The sequence below is a fragment of the Mchenga conophoros genome, linkage group LG3 (assembly GCF_057382185.1).
Source record: "Mchenga conophoros isolate Kocher_MC1m ecotype Shallow Benthic linkage group LG3, M_conophoros_male_GT1.1, whole genome shotgun sequence".
Classification (NCBI taxonomy): Eukaryota; Metazoa; Chordata; class Actinopteri; order Cichliformes; family Cichlidae; genus Mchenga; species Mchenga conophoros.
This window is the reverse complement of record NC_140528.1, coordinates 25,246,368-25,265,506: the sequence shown is the minus strand read 5'-3', so window position 1 is coordinate 25,265,506 and position 19,139 is coordinate 25,246,368. Positions and strand designations below refer to the sequence as shown.

General features: G+C 39.3%; 1 protein-coding gene across 1 annotated transcript; it reads right to left on the bottom strand.

Moving 5' to 3' along the window:
* Positions 1-1,778: 1,778 nt before the first annotated feature.
* Positions 1,779-14,629, bottom strand: LOC146577823 (uncharacterized). The gene is made up of 7 exons (XM_085255529.1): positions 14,398-14,629; positions 12,542-12,646; positions 11,968-12,057; positions 11,637-11,711; positions 5,195-5,265; positions 4,939-5,110; positions 1,779-3,236 (listed from the first exon to the last, which is right to left on the bottom strand). Exons 2-7 carry the CDS (start codon positions 12,608-12,610, stop codon positions 3,027-3,029), a joined length of 687 nt encoding a protein of 228 aa, XP_085111655.1. The 5' UTR covers positions 12,611-12,646; positions 14,398-14,629; the 3' UTR covers positions 1,779-3,026.
* Between the last annotated feature and the right edge of the window lie 4,510 nt (positions 14,630-19,139).

The window sequence follows — 19,139 nt, the reverse complement described above, 5'->3', positions numbered from 1 at the left end:
TCACACTGAATGTGTGCTTGTAAGCATTCAACTGTCTGTAAGATGTTTTTTTAATGCTTTAATACACCCTAAAAACGTCGCCATTCAGGAACAACCTGTACAGATATTTGCCATTGTATATACATTCACGGCAGATACGGATACACTTCTGTATCTACATTATTACCTACAGTTTAGCTTTGGGCAGCTGCTCACAATCTTACTTATGAAAAGTCTGTTTCCTCTGCAGCAGTTCTGATTGTTACCATGGCAATGCAAGCAGTGAGAGGAGGAGGAGGAGTGAAGAGCGCTAACCTCGTTATTGGACCCCCCCTCCCCCCTTCAGGCCCTTTTGTCAAGAGCAGCTACACTGCTGGGACATGAGGGTTGCATTCTTCTTTTTCGGCTCAACAGAGTGAGAGGCACAAGTAGTTCAAGCACCGAGCACTGTCATCTTTTGTCAGAGTGCCTATTCTGTAACTCTGCATGGTCTAAAAAAAAAAAAAATCAGAAACAATAACTCAACATTTTGCAAAAATGTCATGTGACTGACCTGCAACTTGTACAGCTCTCTCTCTCATTTAGTGTCACCTGGGATGAGCTCCAGGATCACCATGGATGGGTGGGAAAATATACATATTTGCATTGATAAGATCCTGCAAGATAAGATCAATGCAAGTGTAATCTAGATCACAGAGTGGGACAGAAATGAGTGAAGTGAAATATATATATATAAAAAAAGTTAAAGTCATAGCGGTTGACCTAAAGTGTTGCTGAGGCTTTTGGAGGTTTACAGATAATCCTATGTGTAACCACCTAAAACTGAATTTTGGACATGAAAATGCAGAAAGTGTGGGCAAAATTGTTGGTACCAGAAGATCAGTGTAGTCAGTTTGTAGTCAGAGCTTTACTCAACAATCCTGTTTAAACCAGCTTTGGTTCCTTCAAAATGCAGTTTCCAAACCATTTGCTATAGTCTAAAAATGGAAATGTAAGGCAGTCTCGAAAAGGGAGATTTTAGACTATTATTGACTTATTTTATTAACTTAACTGCAATGATAAGCAATGGCAGGCACAAAGTCCAGAACTGGAAAACCCTTATCTACTATCTGGATATCCTGACTACACCGGACACAGTAAAATAAAGAAACCGCTGATGTTCCCAGAGGCTAAGGACCCCATTATACCCACCATGTCCTGCCTGGCAAACAGAACTGTACCACAAAGTTGACGTTAAACTGATATCGACTTTGTCAGTGTTGTCATTAGCTGCCGTTTTCGCTAACTCGTGCACCTCTTGATTTTTGTAACCTGGTGTGTTATTATATTTCCTGCCACCCGGTTAAAGACAGCATGATATGATGTCCCTGTGTTCGTGTTGTTGTTGGTCCAGGTTCAACACTGCAAGTGACCAGTGACATAGCTGTGATGTCATAGTTTTGCAATGTGGAAACACCATCACAACACACACCAAACCCTAACCCTGACTGCCATCCTATTTTTTCTTGAGAGTCCATCGACAGGCTTTTTCCACGATGCAAAACTATGACATCATAACAATGCAATTGGTCACTTGCCATGTTGAACCTGGACCAGCATTTACTACAATAATCCAAAAACAACGCCCAATACGGGGATATGAGATACAATTGTGTTGGTTTTTACTATTTTACATTTGAAGATGTATGAGTGCTAATGGTAGTAGCTATAACGAAGACATAAGTCAGCAGTTTAGCCTCATTTCTGCAACCTGCTTGGTTTTAAAGTGGTAGTGGAGAAAAAAAGAAAGAAAGAAAGGCTTTTGTTGTCAAAATACAATCTAGTTTTATTGAATTTCTGGGCCCCATGAAACAGAGATAAACACATATAGAAATAAGATGTAAGACTACAACATGACAACAAACTAGGAGAGAAAAATCTCTAAAACTAACCAGTTAACACAGTGCAACCTGATATTAACCTAAAATGATCATTTTTCTACAGGCAAGCAAGCATCAGTAGTGTGACGTGTGGAAGAAGAAAAAACAACCCTAACTTCAAAACACATACAAAACAACATAAAATGAAATGTACAGTACAAACATAGCCAAAAGATGACGTTTTCTAGATATTCCAGCTTGAAATAAACAGCATGACTGATTGTCAAGCTTAGTCCTCTTAAATCATAATTTACATAAGCATTCTTAAATATGAATGTAAGACTGTGAAATAGTGTCCAAACTCCTGTAACACACTGCCACCAAAGCTCGTTTTATTTTGAGGTCTGCGGCGCGTAAATTAATACATGTAATTTATTCGTTATAACAGATGTGCTGTAGATCATACACGATGGGAGCTGTATCAGATCTCTCCTGGTAATGCTTTTTAAATTGGGTCACGCTCTACTTTGGAACCATCGAGTCCCTGCATTCACAAACTGTACTCCTCAGAGGAAGAAAAGGGGACGGGGGGCCACGAAGGTGTCGACAGTGCCAAGGACATAGGAGACGTACTCGAACAGCAGTTAAGATGCCGCGGTACAAACAGAGGGATTGCATAGTTCGGCAGCATTGTCTTTCGCAGGTTTTCCTACCGAGCCTCCTAGTTTCCTTTTTAAAAGTACCTGCACAGCCATAAAACCTTGCCCCCCCCCCCTCTGTGTCACTCCAGTGGCTTGTTAGAATAAGGAGCGAGATGAGAGGTCTATTTTTACAAACGAGGGGGTGAGGAAAAGTGAGACGGAAGGTGAGATTTTATGAGACAGAGGCAGGAGCTGAGTTTGTGTTGTGTTCACTGTGAGCACATTCTCGATCAAAATGCGCCACGTTATGAAAGTTTCTCAGTGCCTTTTTGGTTTCGAGGGACGACCTTCGCTTAAAGTCAAGATATTTAAAGAAAGGAGGAAAAGAAACATTGAACACAAATTCAGTATTGCTAATCTATTATTATCTTCAAGTCTTTCTACTCGTTTATAAAGAAATTACGCTATCCACTACATTATATGAGTCGGTAGAACTTTCTGTCATTTCTGGAATGAAACTAATATCCTGAAGCAGGCATGGCGGGGGTCAAGCACTGGCCCACGGAAGGAGGAAAGACACGATAAAAACAATGAGAGAAACAGAGAGAGGTAATGACAGGAGGAGGATAAGAGGAAGAGAGAAGGACGACGGCCACAGAGACGTCAGTTTGGAGCCTCGGGTCACCTCATCAGGACTCTTCTGCTTCTCCACGTTTGGCCTGCAAATGATCAGTGGCCTGACCTGTGATATGCTCTCCTGAAAGGCAGATGCAGGAGAGAACTGAGATAGACCTCAATTTCTCTGTTTGTACTTCATTTTTAGACCCTAAATGAGCAGAGTAACTAATTAAAGCAACAGGGAAGTAATAGTATGAACCTGGAAAATTCTGTGCATTCAGTGACTCAGAAAGTATTTGGATAATGACACTTTTCAGGGGGCAATTTTCTCTCTCTGTACACCACATAGTAGATTTAAAATCAAACAATCAATATTCAAGACTTTCAACTTTAATTCAAGGGGTTTAACAAAAGTACTGTATTAACTGCTTTACCATTTCTATAAAGATTAAGCCATATTCAAAGCAGTGTTGCCAACTTAGCGACTTTGTCACTATATTTAGCGAGTTTTCAGACCCCTTAGCAACTTTTTTTCTAAAGAAAGTCGCTAAAAAAACACGTGAAAGCGCGTATCGCTTTTACTCTCAACAAGCAGCGGGTGCTGTAACACAGTCAGTCCTCCTTTACTCTTTTACTCTTATGCTGTTTTGTGGATCACAAGGTTTAAAACTACTTATAAACACACACACACACAAAGTAACTCCACCAGAGTGCCTATTTCGGGTCACTTTTGCCGGTCCAAGCCCGGGTAAAGGAGCAGGGTTGGAATTGTGACATTAAAAAAAAACAATAATTGCTAAAAGAAATTTAATTTGTAGTTCTAAATAAACTCTAAATGCATTTAGGACGTTTTTACTCACTTTATGTCTCTTCCACGATGTTATTTCTCTCTCCAACAACATAGGTTACAATTAGATTAGCATGATCAATTATGCAAATTAGGCGATGACGTCATTTAGCGACTTCTAGCGACTTTTAGGACAACCAATAGCGATTTTCCTTACTGAGGAGTTGGCAACACTGATTCAAAGGCTCAAGTATAATTGGACAACTGACTGACAAGCAGCTCGTTATTTCATGACAAATAAAGCAGACATAATAGCTGAATTTTTGTGAATTTCAAATATGAATGAATAATTGATACCAATAGCAGAAGGCCTGAAGGACCACAGAAGATGACTAAAAGTGCAAGATGGCAGGATTATTTCAATGGTTAAGAGAAAAAACATCCCAACATCTAAACAAGTCGAGAACACTCTCAAGCAGGTAGGTGTATCATTGGGTCTCCAATCAAAAGATGCTTTTGTTAATGGAAACAGATGTTTACAATGAGGTGCAAACCACTGGTTACAGGCTCAAGCCTCAGAAAACATGTGAAAGAGCCAAGTGTACATATGTTTGGACAGACAAAATCAAGACTGACTTTTATCACAATGATGGACGAGAAGGGGAAAAGTTAGTATGTCAAGCACGGTGGAGGCAGTGTTATGACATGGATACACTGTCCATGTCGTGTTTATTGATGATGTGACTGCTGATAGAAGAGGACAACGAATTCTGAAGTGCAGAGGGGGTTATACTCTCTGCTCAGATTCAACCAAATGCTGCAAGCTTGATTGGATGATACAAAGCAGGCTGCAAAAGTTTTTCATGGCAAAGAAATAGAATTTTCTACAGTGACCTGATGTCAACCGAGTGAAACACTCTTTTGGAGTATTCAACTAAATGCATAAAATTAATGCAAATTTGAATAAAAACCTCTTGAATTAAAGCTGAAGGTCTGCACCACAATCACATCTTGATTGCTTGATTTTGATTTGTTTTTATTTATTTCTTCTTACCTCGAGTATGGTTCTGCTGTGTGCTCTGTCAGGACTAAGCCTCAGATTCCATCGATGGGATCTATGGCTTCGCCCGCCATCATCCTCGCTCTCCGTGGTGTCTTGTCGCGCTACTCGAGGACGTTTCCGTCTCCGTGAGCTGATTCGCTGGAGAGAACCAGGCTCCTGGAGTCTGAACAAATTGAGTCAAAGGCACAAGGTCAGATACAGTAAGGTACAGCGCAGCACACTGTGTGAATATGAACGTGTCGGTGACCTGCAGTCTGTATCCTCTATATCCGCATCTGCGTCACTCTCCCCCTGAGGGTCAGATAACACACACTCCTCCTGCAATGGAGCGAAAAAGACAAGAAAAAATATATAATAACCAACAGAAACACAGAGGAATGTGTTAGCAGCCATTAAGCTGGGATAAAATATGACAAATACAAAAGTGTTTTCAATTTTTTGAGTTTTTAAAATGAAAGAAACCCATAAATCCCAGTGACTCATCACAGACCAACACAGTTTGTGAAACCAAATACCACTTGATGATGGCATTTGTCTGTGTGAGTGTGCTAATGCGTCACTTTTTATATTACCACCATTGTTATTAAGCATGAATCAGCTCACACCTCTATCCATAACGTAATGAAGTCAGAGAGTATTTATATCCCAACAGTACCAGTCTTTTTACCTCTTTCTGTCACAGACAGACAGACAGACAGACAGACAGACAGACAGACAGACAGATAGATAGATAGATAGATAGATAGATAGATAGATAGATAGATAGATAGATAGATAGATAGATAGATAGATAGATAGATAGATAGATACTGAATAACGGGGATAACTCAAAAATCATTGATTTGTCTAAAGGTTCCTATTCCAGAACACAAAATATATCACTGAATACTAAACTGTATATTATAGTAACAAGAACTACTGCCACTCTGTACTGAAAATATAAGTTTAGCATTTAAAAAAAAAAACAAAAAAACAATGAGCTATTAACATAATGTCCTGTGTGTTTTTATCTCTGGCCAAAAAATGCAGTTCCTGTAATGGCCACTTGAGGCTGAATCCAAAAGCAAGTCACCACAGCGCCCTATGTTAAAATGGCTAATTTTGCAACACAACTATAAATTGTTACAGCCTGCTACCAAAAAAAAAATCTCCCTTTTCAAGACTGCCTTACATTTCCATTTTTTAAATATAACTCATGGGTTTAAATTATAGCAAGGCTTACAGTTTCCATTGACTGAGGGTGTGGCCTCAAATGAGCAGGTGGGTGCAGACACAACTATCCGGTTGTTCAGTGATGACGTGACGAATCCTACTTCCGGGCCTAAAGTAGTCTGTGTTTAATATGGCTTTTGTGTTGTTAACATGTTTAATGTTATGTATTTTCTTATATTTAATCTCAAAAAGCTCCTAAAACAGTCAGTGATCACTGTTGACCTCCCTCGGCTTTTATTACCGCTAATCATTTATTTAAGCTCAGTTTTTAAAACCTTAAGATGTAACTACAGCCCAGCCCATGCAGCAGTATATGAATGACTAACCTCGTATTGTGGATGGATTATCTCAGTTGTTCTCCTGGCTGAAGTTTGGTCCTTTAACAGCATCCTGCCATGCGATTACATTTGTTCCTGACCACCGAGAACAGTCACGTTAACTTTTATCGAGTGGAAAAAAAGTTAGCTTGTTTATATTATGCTAACATAGCTGTGTCGCTAGCGGTCACGTAGCACATCATTATATACCAGCTAGCTCAAATTCAGTAACCCTACAAACGTCACTGCTGTTTAGTTTTCTGTCTTCATTTATGCTGGAAGTGATAACAGAGCTGTACGTTTTAATTTGTTTCCAAATCCCCGCAGTCAGGACATGCTATATTGTATTTAGATAGAAGCTAGCGAGCTAACTCCCTGCTAACTTCTAACTCCGTTAAATGTCATAAATTCCGTTTTCACGGATGCCTGGATGCTAAACTCAATTGTTACACCTGGTAGTGCAGAACGCTGATCATTTTATTAATACAGATGAAAGACTTTAGACAGTTTTTCAACTCTCAGTAATGCCATAGTGATCGTTTGATATATGGACCTGCAGCGGAGTTTAGGTCCAGACACGGCTAGTGACGTCAGACTGAACAATCGGATAGCAGCTAGCTGCATGACAGGGATATAGCAATGATTTTCGTACAACACAGTACTGCAATATTTTGTGATTTTTTTTAAGAATACCAAATATTGATAACTTTTTAAAATATAAACAGCATAGACAAACTAACGTTTTTAGCATTTAAAAAATCACTTTCGTGGGGCCCCACTTTGCGTGGGGCTGCATGGCGTCAACGCAGTTAGCTTGTTCACTCATTAGCACCATGCAGCCCCACACACAAGGTGATCCACGATAACTCCCTAACAGAGATTTGCAGCGTTAATGTGGTTATGGTGTTGATGTAATTTTAACGAGATTAACGCTGACAGCACAGCATGTTAGAACAGCTGCACTCTGCTAAACAAGCTACCTAGTTCAGGCTAGTTTTAGGTTCAGGCTACAGTAAACAGATAAAGGCATTTTATTAAATGATTTCATTATATTTGACTTGTTTGGTAAATTGCTCATGCTTCCTCTTATCTTGGATATTGTTTCATGTAAGGGTAGCTAGCATTATCACCATCAATTCAGGAAAACTGTATCACAAATCAAATCACCCACCTCACTGATTAAAATATTTGCGGTGCTTATTTCCATTTCGATACGTATAAGCCAATTATACAGAGTTGTGCAAAAGTCTGGAGTCCCTCCTAATTTAAATTTTTTGCTTTAAAGAGCCAGAATTTTTATTTTATTTTTTAAAGTGGTCTTGAGCAACAGTACTCCAGCCTTTCTGGAGCTCTTCCACAGTTTTTCTTTGGTTTTTCCCCTCTTTCTGTCAGTCCAGTGGCTGACACTTTGGTATTCGCAGCCTGTCACAAAACACAAAACTTGTACTCATTTGTGAAATCTGTGCAAGATGCCAGAGGAAATAAACTATTTGTGCACCAAAAAGGGTATTCCCAAAGAGCTATTACCCAAAAACCTGGCAAAACGCTGGATGTCCTTTAAAAAAAATCTGTGGAAGACAAGTAGAGGACAGAAGAAGTGTCAGGCCTAAAAATCTAACCACAGCAAGAGCCAAACTGAAAAACAATAGCAACCGGTCCGCTGGAGTGAGGAATCCAATTTTTGTTTGTTTGTTTGTTTTTGAGGAAGTCAGGAGAGAGGAACATAAGGATTTTTGTTTGTTTGTTTGTTTGTTTTGTTTTAACATTTTATTGCTATGTCTGGTTTTATTACTATGTGCATATTAGGGCTGCCACGATTAGTCGACTAGTCACGATTACGTCGACTATCAAAATCGTCGACGACTGATTTAATAGTCGACGCGTCGTTTGAAGCTTTGTAAGATCACAAAAGACGCAGGAATAAGTAGCAGGATTTAAGAGTGTAATAACGGACTGAAACAGAAGATGGCAGCACTGCATGTACAAGGATGCCAGCTGCCGTTAAACCCCGAAGAAGAAGAAGCTGTGTCCCAGAATTCATAGCGCAGCCCAGCTCAGTTTCCAACAATGGCGGCAGCTAGTTAGTTTTAATGCTACTCTTATTATTCTTTCTGGGTCACAAAATACACGTTTAACATATTTTCAGGCGAGAATGTAGCTGTGTAAACATCAAATATCTGCTCAGTTTATCAAGACACCACATATTTTCAAAAGCGCTCCGACGTTTTCGGAGACGTCTGTTACCCACTAGCTTGATAGCGAGCCGGGGGCTAGGCTCACTAGCGCCGTGAAGAACACCGGACTCCCGGCAAATCGTTTTCAAACCCACCGCCGTCTTTCGCTACTCAGGTTAAACATGATATATAAGTCACTTAGATAATTCGTTATGTTATTGTTTGGCTTTTTTTAGTACCGTAATTGTCGGGCTATAAGCCGCTACTTTTTACACAAGCTTTGAACCCTGCGGCTTTTAGTCAGGTGCGGCTTTTCTATGGATTGTCCATGATTTTTGTCATATCGTAAGACGATTTGTTTTGTGTGTTCCGCTGTTGTACGGCACTACGTTGCCTGGCGGAAGGATCGGGGTTCAAGAGTGGTATGTTAGTCACATGTCCGTCCGCCAGGCAACGTAGTGCCGTACGAAGTAGCGCGAAAAACAAACTTCAAAGTAGCGCTACGCATTCAGCGGGAGGCGTGGATGATGAGCGGCGATAAACTTGCGAAAAGCAAGTTATGCTCAACTCCACCGGTGGATTCTGACAGCGTGGAAAAGTGTGAAAGCATCCACGATCACCAACGGATTTTGAAGGGCTGGACTGCTGCATGATGGAGAGGAGGACACCGCCACGGCCCTTCTGAGGGTGTTCGACTCTGACACTGACAACAAGGATTTCTTTGGTTTTGAAAGTGACAACGAAGGAGAGAAGCGGAGAGTGGATGACGAAGCCATCCTGAGCCTGTTTGTATCCGACACTGGAGGAGAGGACTTTGGTGGTTTTAGTGCGCAGGAAGAAGAGAAAGATGGTGGTGAATGACTGACTGACTTTTCTTCTTGTTAAAGCTGTGTCACTGCACCTGAGCCTAAAAGGTAGTCCGAATCTATTTTTTCTGGTGTGCTGTAGGCTACTGTTATGTACTACATGTGCAAATATGTACCCATAACTTGTTTTTCAAAATATTAATAAAAGTGATGTCTCCAAACAGCCATCTCTTTCCTGACAATTCCCTTTGTGCATATTCTCTTACATATGATAAGTCAACATTGAAACACCTGCGGCTTTTAGTCAGGTGCGGCTAATGTATGTACAAAACAGGATTTTCCCCTGATTTTAGCTTGTGCGGCTAATATTCAGGTGCGCTTTGTAGTCCGGGAAATACGGTATTTTATTTGTTCCTGGGTAAATCGGTTTGGCTGAGATTAAAGTTATAGTTTTCACACAGCTGAATAAACGTCAAGCAGACAGCATATTTGCACTGCACAAGACATAATGTGGATTGCACAACACTGGTCACTATATTCTTCATTTCCAGTTAATATTTGTACAGCTGCTGTTATTGTGTGTATATATATATTTATTTATTTGTATTTCTTTATACAGTCTTATATAGTTCTATACTGTGTATTGTGCATTTTGTTGCACAGTTATTTTATTTTCAACTTTAATTTATATATTTTATCTTATTCTTTCCCAGTTAAATTTACCCTTCATTCTAATTTGTGTTGTACAGTTATTTCATTTTTAACCTTAATTTTTTATATTTTATTCCTTCCTAGTTAAATTTACACTTTTTAATTTTTCATATTTATTTCCTATCTTATTCATAGCCTTTTCCTTTTTTTTTTTCTTTAGGTCACGAGCAGTTGTCTAAACATTTCACTACATATCGTACTGTGTATGACTGTGTACGTGACAAATAAAATTTGAATTTGTAAAATTTGAATTTGATTATCAGTGTGAGATGCTCGAGAATTTACTCCGGTGTCCTGTTATATTTTAGATAGCAAGGAGTTTATTAAACTCCACCAAAACAATCTGCAAATTTCATTAAAATTTAATAAACTATCACCTTGTCTTTATTGTTAGCACAGACCGTAAACACTTAAAGCTGTAAGCTAATGATAGTTATATAAGAGCAGATGCTGCTGGTGCAATAAGCTGTACGTTTTACGTCCAATGGATGATGATCTGATTAGTCGACTAATCGCAAAAATAATCGGTGACTAGACGACTATCAAAATAATCGTTTGTGGCAGCCCTAGTGCATATTAGTATTGTACAGCACTTTGGTCTACCAGGTGTGTTTTTAAAGTGCTATTTAAATAAATGATGATGATGATAAGTGAGCGTGTATGAAGCACGGTGGAGGCTCCATCATGGCTTGGTGTTGCATTTCAGCCAATGGTGTTGGAGATTTTGATCTAGGACAAAGAAGAACTTTGAATGTCCTTCAAGAAGCCTGGAGAACTATTCAAAAATTAATTAAAGAAAGATTGTCTAAGAGATTTCAAGCTGCGTTGAAAAATAAAGGTCGTACCAAATATTGACTTTCAAGCTCTGTTTTTGATTTATATGCTGTATTTACCTGTAAGTTTGTGCATGTTAAGATAAGATAAGATAAGATAGAAATAGATAATTCTATTCTAATAGAATAGAATAAAATAAAATAAAATACTATATACAGTAGAATAAAATAGAATAAAATATACAATAGTATAAAAATAGAACACAAATTCTATATACAACTGAGTAAAAATACAACTTTGTCAGAAAAGTTTCAGTATTTGCCTCAAAATATGACAAAATATAGAGATGTTAGGGCTGGCTCAAGACTTTTGCACAGTGCTGTATATCAGTTAGCAATAAATGGTCCAACCCTAGTTTTAAGAGACTGAAAATCCTTTTTGAAAATGTCTATCTGTGGCATGAGCATCAATCATCTGGCCTAAGTGAACCCTGGTATTACTCATGTACTGCTCACAAGCTGGAATCTTAAAAGCCTATAAAAATGCCAGCTGCCTGCCAGGAAATCAACACAAATATCAAAAAGTCTTATAACGTGTTACATATCTGGACTCCACACACAGCGCTCTGCAACAGCATTAAGTAGCTGCACACAGAGCACTGTCATAAAGACACGCACACATATGCTACACATTACCTCTGTGCCGTATCCCTCAGAGTACCTGGTTACCATCACTTTGTTTTTTCCACAGCGTTCACACAGCCGCGTGTCCTGAGAACAGAAAGCAGGAAGAGAGACAGACCTACTGATTAGATTCACATCTCGAAAAAAAAACAAAACGAAAAGCTAACACGTGATTCGTCGATATCTGTGAACAGGTACTTTAAAATAAAACAGGGCAGCGACAAAGATGCAGAGAGGTCGTCGGGCAGCATTTAGAGCCTGATTACAGATGAAGAAACACTCTCAGATCTGAGCGGGTTGAGCGACGGCCACAGACACTTAAGTGGAAAGCCTGAGCACTCACCGGCGTAGGCGTGTGTGCTTCTGAATAAAGTGTACAGGGACCGGCCTCGCACAGACACGCTACATCTACCTCTCTGCAGCTCACCCCCATCTAAGACAGAGAGACAAAGACAGGGAGGATAAACAACTGTGATCTGCTGACTTGATGAAGCTTCTGGTCCCTTTTATCCTTAGACAGCAGCATAATGACAGAGATAAAGGGAAGGAGTAAGAAGCTTGTACAAACTTACATAAGGTACAGCTATATCACTGTCACATGACCTGGGATGAGCCTGGCTGTTGGATATCATTGGCAAAAGTTTTCATATCTCTGTCAACGGCTCAGAGGAGAGATTTCTGGCTTTTGACATTATCTGCCTACTCACTTAAAAATGCTTGACTGCCAAGTGCTGAACACTAGAGTTATTAAAAGGAAAAAAAATAACACAATTAAGTCAAAAAGTTGAGCTATTACGTGTTCAGCAACTGGACCTGTGGGTTCCTTCGGTTACATTTTGTGTCAACTGCAGCCTACTTTAGAGCCACATGCAGATCTAAGAGGTACGCCGGTAGCAGGTATAAATAAACAGCCTCACCTCACAGTCATTGTCGGACGTCTCTCCGAAGGTAAAGAGGCCGTGGGAGTCGGATTCCCTCCGCAACATGACCTCTGACCTGGCTCACGCACTCACATAGATTTGCTGAGACGCACAAACAGCACACAGTCAGGTTCAAAGTTTGTCATCACTTAACCGTGAACACCTTATACTCGGTGTCTTCTTCTGATGCTGATACTTAGCAATGTGCTGAAAACAACAGAGTGACTAAAAGTAGTTACCCTATTCCTGATTTCTTAGGGTTTGTTTTTTGCATATTTGTCACACTTACATGTTTCAGAGCATCAAACTAATTCTAATATTAGACAAAGAGAACCAGAATAAATACAAAATGTATCCGTTGCAACAAGTCGTCCTGAAGCAGCAAAGCAGCCCTGACCATCACACTACCACCACCATGTCTGACTGTTGGTATAATGTTGTTTCATGAATTGCTGTGCTAGTTTTTTGCAGATGTAACAGGACTCAAACTTTCTAAAAAGTTCAGCTTCTGTCTCATCAGTCCACAGAATATTTTCTCGGAACTCTTGAGGATCAGCATAATATTTTTGGTAAATGTGAGACCTGCCTTTGTGTTCTTTTTGCTCTGCAGTCGTTTTCTCCTTGACCTCTCCCATGCAGTCTGATTTTTACCCATTCTCTTTCTTATTGTTGAATCATGAACTCTGACCTTAACTGAAGCAGGTGAGGCCTGCGGTTCTTTAATGTTGTTCTGCGGTCTTTTATGACTTCCTGGTTGAGTCGTCCGGGTGATCTTGGAGTAATTTTGGTAAGCCACTCCTGGGAAGGTTCACCAGTGTTCCACTGTTCTCGAGTCCCAAAACCTTAAAAATGGCTTTGTAACTGTTTCCAGACTAACAGATGTCAATGACTTTGTTTATCAGCTGTTTCTTTAGATCAGGACATGATGTGTTGCTTTTTGAGATCTGAGCCTGCTTCATTTTGTCAGACATCTTCTATTGAAGTGATTTCTTGATTCGCCAGGTCTGGCAGTAGCTAATGAACCTGAACATGATTTAACAAAGCGGGGCAATTAGTTTTGCACACAGGGGTTGGATAGCTTTATTTTTACTTTTATAAATAAAGTCATCATTTAAAAAACTCGTTTTTTTTATTTTAATCAGTTATCGCTGTGTAATGTTAAAATGTGTTTGATGATCTAAAAGAAGTAAGCATGACAAATAAGGGGAAAAAATCAGAAAGAGAGTACATGCATTTTCACAGCACTGCAGATATTATAAAAGTATGAGCAACATCAGTAGCAACATTAGACATTTATATATTTTCCAGCTAAAAATACAAGCACAAATCACTTAAATGTTCTTCTGTTTTTAGCATGTATTTGTTCAATGAGGACCTGTAATTAAATGACTTTTTTTCTTTAAAACAGTAATAAATCAGTCATAGCTGGGTCAACTAACAGCCTGGAAAACCGTGAAGTGTTGTGCTTTGAGTGAATCAGTGAGGGGATAAATGCGTTATTTGGCTACAAACTTGGTGTTACAGGGGTGTGCAAATATGACGCGGTCTTTACTACGCAATCCGCGAGCTTGTGCTATCAGAGATGTGTCATCACGGCACCTCACTGTAAAATCCGTTCAGCAGTGTCCGCACTCCCATTACGTAATAGCACAGCAATCAACGTTAGGGAGCCGGGGAACTTTTCCCATAAAGATACGGGGAAACACGCCGTCTGCGTTTAAAGGTTTTAATTTTTTAACAAACAAGAATTCAAACATCAGCTACAATTTTCAATTAAAAACATTACGAAATAAACTAAATGAATTACAAGTAAAAAGCAGTAATTTAGAAAAGAACTGAGTGACCCGTCTCACCTCAAACGCATCCTGTCCAAAATCGCGGAATAAAGCCATGGACGGTGGTCGTAGTTGTGGTCGTAGTTGTGTAGTATTTAGAGGATGAGCAGCTGGACGCGGCGGTGTTTGTCATTGTGGCGCGGGGAAGCCATGAGCTCGCGCTGCTTGTGAGTGTTTGACATTGTAGCAAATCCTCCGTGTGATGTCAGCGCCAGCGATGACGGGCAGCTACGGTCCGGGAAGCGCGTGCTCACTGGGAAACCGAATGTTCGGGAGCGCGGAGAAGCAACGGCACATAACAGGGATTTCCGTCCGGTGTTTTCAAAATAAATGCCTTTGAAGCTAACCATTGCGTGCCTTTTTTGTACCACTCATACATTTGAAAATGATGAATCTGTGGACGGAATACTAAAAAACAGGTGTGAACGTTTCCTGAGACAAAACGTAAATCCAGTTGTTGAAAAAAAATGGTTTCAAAATATTACAAAGTATAACTTGAGAACCCCCCTGAAAATTGAATTTTTAGTAAAAACTAAATTACACTTAAAATATAAATAACAAGATAGGTATTATTGGATTTTTCAAAAAATCTGATGACGTTTCACAAATAGTTTTTACTATCCATAAGTCACAAATTCTTTTTTCGATGTCTTAAAATTTCAACTAACTCGAACCTGTGAGAAAGAGTGGCCTACATGAGAACTTAGTCCACTCTTAAACACTAGAAAGAAAGAAAGAAAGAAAGAAAGAAACAAACAAACAAACAAACAAACAAACAAACAAAAGTGGGATTTATTTTTAAGGCTACAGTGTTTATTCATACTATTTGTATTTATCTGTGGTAGTTTTATTTGTACATATTAACCGGTATCTATGTATGGACAGCAGAGAAAGAATTTCATTGCACAGAGAAATGCTTTTCTTTGTACACATGACAATAAACACTTTGAATCTTGAATCTCCTAACGGTTCCACAGACATGATTCTGGGCACTGCTCTGCTATGGGTACTCTGTCCTCACTCAGGGACCTTAACTGTCCAGTCACATTCTTTCCTCCAATAAAACACCCATTTCTTGTGAGTTAGTATATGAGCTCATGTTATATATATCCAATAATTCAGTGCTCTTAAAACATGACCTGATTCAAATGAAGGTTTTTTATATTGCACTTTTCTACAGTACTGGAGCACTCAATGCACTGTATACAACATGCCTCATTCACCCATCATACAAGCACTTTTTTGTATGCCTAAGTGCTTTCCATCTAACAATCATACTCCTCAATACACACTACTCAACTCAGGGTTCAGTATCTTGCCCAAGGATATTTGGCATGTGGACTGGAGCAGCCAGGGATTGAACCATCAGTCTTCCAGCTAGCAGATGACCTGCTCTACCTGCAGCATCATATGATAACAAGGTGATCATTTTGAAACAGGTGTTTTGATGCCAGAAAGAAGTAGAAAGGACCACGGTGGTTAAATAAAATAATAATTATAAGCTCACGGTCTTAAATCTGGATTTTTGGTCAAATTGCACATTTCTGTTTTTGAAACAAGGACATGTCCACAGGTATGCAGACATGTGAATATGGATGCAATTTTGTGTGTGTATGTTGATGCTTTTATCTACATGTAAGAACCATTTCACACCACTGAAAACTGAGCTTTTGATAAAAACACCTTCCAGAATTTAGATTTTTAACTCCTCCATTTACAGGTGAGCAAGGAAAGGGGCAAAAGTGTGCACCTGTGTCTCCTTTCCTGATGTCAGATGGTGCTCTGTGTTACTATTTATAGGATTTTCATTGGCCGACATCTCTACACAATGAGCTGCTCTGCCATGCCCTTGACAGCACATGAGGTTGTTTTCTGACATTTTCATGTGGATGGGAGATATTTAAAAAACAAACAAACAAAAAAAAAACAACAGAAAAAAAAATACAGAAAAATCTTTGTTTTAAAAAATACTTGTTTGTCCGTACAGCAGTCCCTCGCTATAACATGGTTCACTTTTCACGGCCTCGCTGTTTCGCAGATTTTTTTTGCATGCTTTTTTTTTAAAGCGCATTGTGTTCTGCGTCCTGATTGGCTGCACACCATTGTCAGTCAATCTCGTGCCGTGTCTCCCGTACTGTACAGAATGCTTTCAACTTGTCAAATTTACATAAATCTTCGATCTCTAGCAGTGTGATTCTGAAGTGCTGTACTGTACGTTTTATCCCCAACAAACACAAGAATGTTGACGAAACGTTTTGCACGGTCAAAGGCATCTATGGTAGCATCCAAAAGGCAGAGGACAATGCTAACCATAGCACAGGCAGTTGGACTTCTGGACATGCTAAAGGAAGGTAGAAGTTACCGTATTTTTCAGACTGTAAGGCACGCCGGATTATAAGGTGCATTAAGTAAAACAAAACAGTCAGAAAAGTCAAACTTTACTCAAGTCATTCTTCTTGCTTTCTCCACTTCCATACGACTGATTCATTAGTGTTGAATTCTCTCACAGCTGCTCTATTCTCATGTTCTGGACCTGAAAACAGGGTTTGATCTTTGGTTTCATTCCATAATACTGGACTTATTTTTCTACGGTTTGAACTTTGAGAGTGTTTAAATACGAGAGAAAAGTGTGAAAATGTTCATGCCTGTCTGAGAAAAGTGTATAACGTGTGCAGTGAGGGTTTTTACAGCCTTAAAACATCTATAATAATTGTAAAAAAAAAAAAAAAAGTTGGCTACTTCGCGGATTTCACCTATCACAGGTTGTCATTGGAACGTAACTCGCGCAATAAACGAGGGACCACTGTACTCTGTAACAATGATAAGATATGATACTAAACTGCCAGAATATTTTAATCCATATTGTTCTCTACCTCTGGCTGGGTTGTCACACCCTGGTTTTGTGAGCCGACAATACATCAGGTCCAGTGAAAGGAGAAAATGTACCATCACTGGTCACAAGTCCCGCATTGTTGCAATGAATGTGTGCTAGAAAGAAGTGTGGCACACTGGTATGTAATTGTCTTCAGAAAAATAAGACCTTCAGTTGCTTGGCGAAAGATGGTGCACATTCAAAGGCATGTGTTGAGTGGTTTGAATGTAATTCAAGGTCTTTTTTTAGCTTGTTCTAGAGAATCTTTGGCATGAAGCTGAAAGCACATGCCCAGTTCCTCTTAGATTCAGGTTCAGGATACTTTATTTGTACCTGCAGGTAGATTTGGTTTGCAGTGGATGAGTCATCAATCCTCACATGCACATTTTTCAAGACCACACAGAAAACACAGAGTCCCTTCAACATCATCTACATTTTGTTCATTTAAATGATAGCTGCTGAAAAAAGCTACTTTTACATAGTTTAGATTTTATTGTTCTGCATTTGGGTTAATGCATTTATGGACATAATAATAATAATAATAATAAATAATACTGTATCTGGATCAGTAAAACAGCTAAACGCTATCATTGCATTCTTTCTAGAAAACTGTGACATGGTCACTGATATATGCATCTTTATTATCTAACTAAATTGATAAGTCCTAGTTCTAAGTGACCTTGTAAATGAAATATTTAAAGCTCTAATTCCTGACCCCCCACTTCTCAAAAACATCAAACTGGGTACGATTATGGGTAGTTTTTATCCTGATCTTTATCTTGGCACCGGGTTACAGTCAGCAGTTGTGCCGGGACAGACAGAGAAGCAGTTGAAAAGAGATGCATACAGTCACATATACAAACACGACAACACAAATATACAGAGGGAGACATGGAAGTTCCCACTCATTTTAATCAAAAGAACTCACCCGGAAATGCCATTCCCAAGGGGGATCTGTCTGTTTTTGTACAGATGTCACATGATAACTAAAATATTGTTAGGTTAGGGCAGCTGACATTATGTCTGGTAACTGGGTAAGAGTCAACCTAATTCAGCCTTTAACTGCAAGTATGAACATGTTTTAGTGAACACACACCTCACTATCGGTACTAACAGATTTTTTTCTTAAAGCCCTTAACAGAAATGGTCTCAGTGGAGACGTGGCTGTAAAGTAGTCATTCTTAAGGAAGGAAAAATGGAGAAAAGGCTAAGGTATGCAGAACTACACAAGAACTGCACTGATGAGTGATGAATTCAAGTGTAAAATATTTGGTTGATATCAGTATATAAGGAGGAGGCTCTGTCATGGTTTGGAGCTGAATTTCAGCCAGTGGTGTTGGAGATCTGTCAAAACGATTTTTCATGTGTAAAAGTACCACCAGGTTTTTATCCACCATTAAATTCCACCTGAAATGCATTTGCTGCCTTGTTCTGCATTACAATGATCCAAACATACTGCCAATGCAGTAAAAGCATGCCTAGATAGAAAAAAAACACAGTGGAAGTCAGTCATGGATCGGCCTCCCCAGAGCCCGGACCTCAACAGCACTGAAGCAGTGCGGGGTCATTTAAAGGGGGCCAGCATGCAAAGAAGAGCTTTGTCTTAGCCTGAAGAACTATTCCTGAAGACTACCAAAAATTTCCCAGAGAGAATTCAGGCAGTGTTGAAAAATAAAGGTGGTCGTACCAAATATTGACTTTCATGCTCATTAGAAATGTACAAACTCTGTTTTTGCCTTAGATACTGTATTTCCATATATTTTTATATGTATTTCAATTCAATTCAAGAACTTGTTCCACCTATTTCCCCCTTTTCCAAAATGTAAATATGAAGGGTGGTCTGAGACTGTTGCAGTACTGTATATGCTAAATGAGCTTAACCATTGCA

Bases quoted from the DNA above. Each gene is read 5' to 3' on its own strand.
- LOC146577823 (XM_085255529.1), bottom strand. From the start codon at position 12,610: ATGTTGCGGAGGGAATCCGACTCCCACGGCCTCTTTACCTTCGGAGAG. The intron at 12,058-12,541 runs GTGAGGCTGTTT...TCTCTGTCTTAG, and splicing joins CGTCCGACAATGACTGTGAG to ATGGGGGTGAGCTGCAGAGA. The intron at 3,237-4,938 runs GTAAGAAGAAAT...TCTGCCTTTCAG, and splicing joins ACAGCAGAACCATACTCGAG to GAGAGCATATCACAGGTCAG.